The 8,452-nt window shown below is 39.6% G+C and overlaps 1 protein-coding gene across 2 annotated transcripts in view; it reads left to right on the top strand.

Moving 5' to 3' along the window:
* Gdap2 (ganglioside induced differentiation associated protein 2) overlaps positions 1–8,245 on the top strand; it is a 53,594-nt gene extending 45,349 nt beyond the window's left edge. For both annotated transcript variants that reach the window (XM_008832906.3, XM_029563430.1), the window contains 2 exons: positions 3,983–4,126; positions 7,795–8,245. In XM_008832906.3, coding sequence (XP_008831128.1) covers positions 3,983–4,126; positions 7,795–7,842 — 192 coding nt within the window. In that variant the 3' untranslated portion in view covers positions 7,843–8,245. The remainder of the gene's footprint in view (positions 1–3,982; positions 4,127–7,794) is intronic.
* The last annotated feature ends 207 nt before the right edge of the window (positions 8,246–8,452 follow it).

An 8,452-nucleotide genomic window follows, 5' to 3' on the forward strand; every position in this document is an offset into this window, starting at 1 on the left:
CCAGGCATGGTGGCTCATGCATATAATCCCAGCACGAGGGAGGCTGAGGTAGGAAGGTGGCAAATTTTTGGCCAGTCAGGGCTATAAGGTAAGTTCCAGACCAGCCTATGAAAAGACCTTATCTCACAAAAAATTATATCTTTTTTAATAATAAAAAAAAATCCTAATTTTCTTTACCTGTAGCCACTGTTTGCTACCATCTAACTTAACCCCTTCATTTTCCACACTAGAAGATCAGTAAATAGCTGTCTTTCCTGCAATATCAACAGGACAGTACCAGAAACTTGACAGTCAGGTCCACCAGGCTCGGCCATCCCACATAGAATTGCTTCTCATGGGTGTTGGTCCAGTGCTGGGTCACTGCAGCAGCTGCATACTACCTTGCTATGAAGTTTTAGAATGGGGAAAATGAGAGAATAAGGCCCAAGTGTAATAAAAAAAATTTTTTTAAAGCCCTAACTAGTTAGAGTAAATCAAAGTTATAAATGGAATGCTTCTAATCAGAGGATGAAATTAAGAGATAATAAATCAAACCATGATGTTCTGATTTCCATACTGCTCACATCTTATCTAGGCTACTCCACCCAGAATGCTATTAAATTAATTGCTTGTATAGATTACTTTTTCTTTTTTAGCATTTACTGATAGAACATGAGCTAACAGAACTTAACCACTGATAATTTTAGCCCTCATAGATTACTTGAGTGCACCCGTGTGAACTGCCTTTCCTGGCTTATATTGTTCTGTGATCCTGTGTTCTTGGCTTTGCATCTTTATGTAACCACTGAAAAAAATCTCTAGCATTCATAAAATATCTGTTACCCTTCCCAAAAATGACTCTGTCTTCAGATTTTTAGTATAGTTTATACTTAATAATGAAAGCTTACCTTAACATTGTTTTTTAGCTTATGCTATAAGCTCTTGAAATTGTAAGGCTAAGCTGTGAAAAACTAAAGTGAGAAATAGCTGAGAAGTGAAGCCAATGTTTTTGGGTCCCCCAACCCAAAAAGGGACCTTCACCTGAGTTTCCTCTTCCGTGTACTTTGAGTAGTACTTTCCTACCAACACTAGGATCGAAAGGCCAGCTGTGATGAGAGAAACTGACAGATGTGTTTCTCTTTCACAGGTTATACTTAAGGTCACAGCCTCTCCCTCACACAGCCTCTTGTCCCCACTCCTTTCTGCCACCACCCCACCTTGTCAGTATTCGTAGCTTATTTAAGAGTCCTGTCAAAAAATTGACTAATTGAGACCTTGAAAGTCATACAAACTAACTTCATTTTATAGATGGAGAAACTGAGGCCGAGAAAGAAGCGCAGTTTATGAAGGAATGCTCTTCCTTCCTACATGGTGTTAGCGAACCCACAGCCCGAGGATTGCCACTGCTCCACTTGTTAATTCTTCAATAGACACTGAGTTCCTCACATGCTACATGTCAGTCACTAAACTATGACCATGACACAGTTCTTATTACAGAGCTTTCAGACTAGGGGATCAGTTAATATAACATGGAATGGTAATTATTATGCAGTAATCTGAATAAGCAAGGTGCTGTTGGGACACTTAGAAAGGAAGTCCTTTTCCAGCTTTGGATGGAAGGTGGCCACAGAGATCTTCAAATAGGTAAATTCTGAGTTCTGAAAGACAATTAGTCAAAGATTTGAGGGAATAGGTGTCAAGAGCAGAGTGTGTAGAGAGTCCTGAAGCAAGAAACAGTGGCACAGAAACTCCCAACACAGCCTGTTAGCTCCCAAGTCTGTGTCCTTTCCAAGTAGCGGGGCCTTCTGCATAGAACAGACATTCCCACTTCCCCGGGGGTGTCTGCAGCAAGTTCACCTTGGGTAGTTCCTGTTAAGTATTTGCTGCTCATAATCCGGCTCTACTACAATTGGTGCCCTCTTTAGAGGAAAGGTTAAGACACACTTCTGCGTTACCCACAGTGCATTGTAATGCCTAGTGCACAGTGGAAGCATGCTTATGTCCTTGCACATACACCTCCAAGCGTGTCTTTGACGTTTGTCTCTGTTCTGCTAGTTCTTTCTGTGGCCTCAACATTTCCTGTGGGCTCTTAAGAGCTATTACTAGTTCATCAGATACATCAGTGATTAACTTTGAAACTCCTAATTAGAAATTTTCACCAGTCTAGTGTGTTTGTATCAGGAACAAATGTGTGATAGCATGTGTTAAAAAAACAACAACTGATTTTGAGAGGTAAATTCTTAACAGTTAAACTTGCCTCATTCTAATTTTGCTTAGTTTCTCTCCTATTTTTTATCATCTCCTCCAAATAAATTTGAAAAATGGGAGGAAAAAAATCCAGGTAGTAAATGTGGAAATTTTGAAGCTACTAACCATCAGTAGTGTAACTGACATAAAAGAGTGACCCAAGTCACCATCAAATAGACCTTATCGTGGTTCATTCATCCTTTAGCAAATGCTTGGGAACTCAGCTCTATCACCACATTTGTCTTCCAGGTACCAGAGAGAGTGCAGAAATGACTGTAACTGAAATACTAGAAGTAGGAAGAAGGCTCACATCCCTTTAAGTGAGATTTAAACATGAAGTGGTAGGGTCTGCAGCAGTGGGGGAGAAACGGGGGTAGAGATGACATGTGCACTCAGTGTTAACGTATTGATAACCTGGTGTTTTCTGTTACACACCTTTTCTTACAAGTAAGTGTGAAGGAAGTATGTCATATTAGGGGCTCAAGAGATGTCAGAGGTTTGGAACAGCTACTGAAGAATGTGATAGCATGCCAAAGGGAAATAAAATGATCAGCCTCAGTGGAAAACACCCACAGTGATGTGTGTGTATGATCTACCCGGGTCTTTTAATCCTGGAGTATATTATGGAGTATGTTACATATATTTGGAGTATATATGCTGGCACACAGAAAGTACACGTGCGTATGTTACCATCTTCTCTAACTGGGGAGAGCGGTATCATACCTACCTCAGGACTGCAGTGGAACCTATTGGTAAAAATTGGGCTAGGTTTCATTGCTAATTTGTGTGTGTGTGTGTGTGTGTGTGTGTGTGTGTGTGTGTGTTAGTTCTAGCTAACACCAACCTCATACCTTTCTAACAGAAATGCCCCTTGCTGCCAGAAATTTTTTTTCCCAAACTAACAAACTTGCAAATTCAAATTTTGTAAAGTGACCTAAACAAAGGTGACTGCATCTATAAGCGAGTCCGTTTTCTCACCTTTCTGAAATCAACGCATACTATTTGTAAAATAAGGGGGGGGTCCATTTTCATACGTGCATGTGATCAAGATGATATTCATTCCCCAGGACCCTCTCTTAGTCTCCCCCCTCACTGCCCCCCCAAAGAGTCACCCTTTTCTACTTTCTAGTCTTCTTTTTATGTCTTTTCTACATATGAGGCTAAACATACCATGTTTGTCTTTCTGGGCCCAGTCTAGTTGCCTAATATAATCTCCATTTTAAACCATTTTCCTGTACATAACCTAGTTTCATTCTTCACGACTGAAGGAAACTCTGTTGTATATGTATACATACACCGCTTGGATGGACTTCAAGAGAGATGACGTGCCAGTTGTCCAGTGAAAATACCTTGGTTCCAGAGTGTTGGCAAAAAAGAAATTACTTTCAATCCACTGCCCTGTTGTACTAAAGTATTGCTCATTGGACCAAATAATGCAAGGGTTTTGACGACAGCCCACAGCATATTTTGTGCCACAACATACTGCACACATAAGAGTGTAGGAGACATGCTGTGTGCAATAAAACACCCTTGTGATGGCCCCTGGTAATTGTTACCGCTCGCTTTCTGTAAATGCTCATTGTAGTCTGTTAAACTGCTCACTAAAGAACTAAAGCTACTCTAGGGGGAAACAAGTTTGTTACTGTAAGATTTCAAAGATTTTGAAATACAGTTTTCATTAGTATAAATTTTTTAAATTGTGTCTATTTTTAATGGTGGCCACAGGCTTAAATTATTTTTCTCTCCTATTAATCAGGTCTCAACATGGTTTTTCACCACCTTTTCTGTCTCAGGACTGAAGGATAAAGTCCACCATGTGGACAGCCTGCACCAGCTGTTTTCTGCCATATCACCAGAGCAGATCGACTTTCCTCCTTTTGTCCTCGAGTACGATGCCAGGGTAAGTGTCCGTCCTGTACCTTTTGTGGTATATCAGGTATACTGTAGGGCACCAGCCATGAGCACAGCATCCTGTCATTACATGATACTGCTAATGTAGGTGAGTGTTGTTTGTAAGCTTCAGAATAATCATGTCACATTTTCCTCACAATAACCTTAAGAGTCTGTCCAAAGAGAGTTTTTCTCCAGGATAAATGTTTCAGTAGAAGATTTTTCTGCCATGAATTTAAAGCCAACCCTTGGTTGTATGGTCAGTTTCTGTCTGTCACATTTGAGGTAGCCTACTTTTCTAAAGATTGGATGACTTTTCAGCTACACCAGCAGCCAGAAGAATTGACCAGTGTCCACTTCGGCATCAACGATAAATCAGGTGTCGATCTTCGCAACCTTCATCTGACTAAAGGTTTAGTTCTAAAACCTTGAGTAGTGTTTTTAAGAATATCTACTGATATTAATATTGTTATTATTTACAGGTTATATTTATAGCCCTATTGCCAAAGTACTAATCTAATGACTACGCCTGAATTTCATTAAAGTTCTAGTCTATTGTGTTTATTTACAGTATCACCTTTGTATTAAAAAAAAGTGAACCACTTGGCCAAAAGATCATCAAACACATTGCTTAACTGTCGCTGATTATGTGTCTTTATGCATGAGCCAGAGGACAGTCTGAAAGTAAAACTGAGTTTGTGAGAAGTATTCTGCCTTCATTATTATGCAACATGTTATATGCAGTCAAATAAAAATCACATAGCACAATTCTCTTAACAGTTCTCTGACTTCAACAATGATTTCTGTCCCTCTGTGTGAAAAGCAAAGTGTTTAGTGTGTTTTAATAGCTAATGAAATTTCACATTTGACTGTGATGCTGAAAGGATTTATAACTGGAACAACTGATCATTAAAGATTGTTGAATATATGGGATGGGAAAAACTACATCAGTTTGTGTTTACTAAAGATTGCTGGAGTAAAAACCACCTATTGTTGGGCCTTTGATTGGCTCTGGTATTGCTTCAATAAGTAGCAGGAATTAAAAAGGCACTAAAGAATATTTTTGATAATGAAAATTTGAATGACATTTCAAGTCTGTCTTTACAATTTATTTTCTGAAAGTACAGAAACACACAGCACCACCACACTCAAGCTTAGTTTGTTTTGCTTAGGTGTTTGTTTTAGCTTTCTGTATGTCAAATATGGATATAATTAGATCAACCAAAAGGAAGTACAACTTCTAAGCCAATTATTGGCTCATTAAACCGTTGCTCTGTACCTATACTATACTTTTCTAAAATTGAGATGTTATATCATCTGTTTATGAAGACTAAAGAGAGGCATAAAAATGGGAAAGAAACCAGTGAAGGTATAAGGAGATAGTGTGCAGGGAGAGACGGGGCAGACCACGAGATGCTGCCTCTGTGTGTGCCACAAAGAACAGAGAGAATGCGGGAGAGGCGAGTCTGTGGGAAGATGGATCTGGTACTGACTTGGAGAGCTAGGGCTACAGGTAAGCATTGCTACTGATGCTACCAAGGGTTTGAAGATTGGTGATATCTAAAAATGGACAAAGATCTGCAGTATTTGGAGGAGACTAAGTAACAAAAAGCAAGTGCTTCCTGGTGGATGGTCTTTCCATTACCCTGGAGAAGCAATATGAGAAAAAGTCTTGAGGGACTAGGGGAAGGTATGGGTAGTATGTTCAGCTGTGACATGTTAGTTTGTGGGACACTCAAGTGGGACACCAAGGAGGTGGTTGGATGCCACTTTATAAGGAAACATGTTCTTTTAGTGGAAGAATGTAAAATATGGTTAGAGAAAAGAAAAAGGATACCATTGGCATATTTTATTATGGTTACTTATGCCTTGCAGATAATAGGCTCTTCATTTGGTGAAGGACTGAATTGGTATTGATTGGTATCAAGTTTCAGTGGGCTTTTAAAGATCTCATTTCTGAGCCATGTGTGGTGGCACATGCCTTTAGTCCCAGCATTCAGGAGGCAGAGGCAGGTGGATCTCTGTGAGCTCAAGGGGTCTACATGGCAAGTTCCAAGTCAATCAGGGCTGCATAGGTGAGACCTGTCTCAAAAAAAAAAAAAAAAAAAATTCCATTTCTAAGATTTATGTCATTTGGAAAGCCAGCAGTTTTTTTTAAAAGATTAAAAGGGACCTTTGAAAAGTAGATGAAAGGTAATTTTTATCTAGATAAAAATAATACTTTCAGAAGAAACTAGTCAGCATTCTTATAAATAAAATCAAAGAAAAGTATGCAATTTTAGCTGGCAAGAGTTCTTTAAATTACCGTGATTGTTTCCAGAAATAGAGAAAATGGTTGCGCAACAGTCTCTTACACACTTGACGTTCATGTGAAAAGCTCTGTTTCACCCCTTACATATTAGATACTTGATCCTCATGGGAGAATAGAGGAGACCTCTTACAGATGGATGCTGAAGGATCTCCCTCAAGCGAGCTTCAGAATGGGTCTCTCTTCTGGGAAGTGTTTCTCTAGTATTTCTCTTTCTACATATTACAGATGCAGCTTAGATTTCAGATCTTGATAGGCAAAATGCAAAAGTAAGTTTTCAGGAATGTGATCAAGAAACCTGGTCAAATTTATTTATAATCAGTAATTAAGTTTGCTTAAATGGCCTTGCTTTCCGGTTATGACTCTGAGTTCCTGCCCAGAGCGTCTGCTCTAAAGATGGCTGAGCCCTTGGCTCACTTAAGGGAGAACATTAAATTGCCTACTAGGTTCACAACCAGGGGTTTTAATGTCCTGTGGTTCCTGTCAGGCAAATGCCATGGAGCCATCTACCTCCGCCCTTCTCATTCTCCCTGACTGTTGTCTGGTGGTAGTGCTAAGCATTTGCTGTTTATGGCTTATTGAAAAACAAGTTCTTTGCCAAAGAAATACTTTTCTTAAAAATGAGAGTCCAGTCTTAAGTCTTAAAAATCTAATCTAGGATCTTCCTATCATAAAGTTAACTGTCTTGTTTTTATTAGATTATCCAAAGTGGGGGCCAAAGAATTTCCCTACGCTAGTCTGTTGCTTTCTATATTTGACATTAAAATTCTGGCATTTTATTCTCCATCTTGATGTGGAACTGAATTCCCTGAGAACTGTAATTGTTACAAGTGTTGCCACTCAGGCTTGTCATGAAGAGGCCTTTCTGCCAAAACACTTATGGTTATTCTTCAGAAATAATTTTTATCATTGTTCCATAACTTTTAAGATTCAGCATGTCAAAAGGCATCACAGGCTAACAAGAATCTGAGTGTTACATGCAGATAGACTTGTGTTTAAATCTGCTACCTACTAACTAGATGGCTTCAATTGAGTTTACACTCTGCAGACTCTTCAGGTTCCTCCTCAGTAAAATGAGTATAGTACCTATTTCATGGCATTACGTGGGAATGAAAGGGACAGTGAAAACAAGGAGACTGGGATGTCCAGCGTATGGGATGCTCAGTAAGCAGCATTGTTAGTAACACGCGTTCTCATCCTTGCTGCCTTTCCTGCTTGATGCCAACTCTGATGGCCAAGGTTCTGCTCAGTGCCATGGACATGCTAGACACTTTACATGCTCTGTTTCATTTACTGCAGGTTCCTGTCTTTCACATAACCCTGTTTAATTGGTCTTGTTAGTTCATGTTTTTATTTTTTTCTCTCCACAGGAAAATGGGCCTTACTATGCATCTTATCCCCCATCACCTGACTTATGACCTGCTGTCTTCCAGGGCTTCCTGAGTACAAGGATGCCATTTCACCACGAGCTGCTGCCTATTGAAGTGCTGTTCATTTCTGCTGTACAGACCCAGAGAGCCTTTTGTCCCCACCTCTCTGGTATTTTTTTATTGACTATATTTTCTGGCACATAAGCAATCTACAAATGGTGGGCCATTCTGAACTACACATATTTTAAATTTGTATATTTGTATCAAATGGAAATGTTCATTTTTAGAGTGTTAATTGGGGATCAACTTTTGAGTACCTTCAGTTTCCTGAAGGACACCGGACTCTGTGTTACACAGGCCACCAACATTGTACACATCATCTCTTAAACAATGCACACGTTCTTTGTGTATTTAAGTGTTTCTCAAAATATATAGACCCAGTGTATGCTGACTGGATGCATTGTTTGCTTCAGACCCTGGTGTTAATACCATTTAGATTTTTTACAGATCATCAGATTATAATAGAATTGTCCAGGTCCAAGATGTATTGAGCATGGTGTGGTACACCTTTAATCCCAGCATGTGGGAGGCAGAGGCAGGTGGATCTCTGTGAGATCAAGGCCAGCCTGGTCTATATAGTGAGTTCCAGGACAGCTAG

The sequence above is a fragment of the Nannospalax galili genome, unplaced genomic scaffold (assembly GCF_000622305.1).
Source record: "Nannospalax galili isolate Female #2095 unplaced genomic scaffold, S.galili_v1.0 scaffold1951, whole genome shotgun sequence".
NCBI classification, from domain to species: Eukaryota; Metazoa; Chordata; class Mammalia; order Rodentia; family Spalacidae; genus Nannospalax; species Nannospalax galili.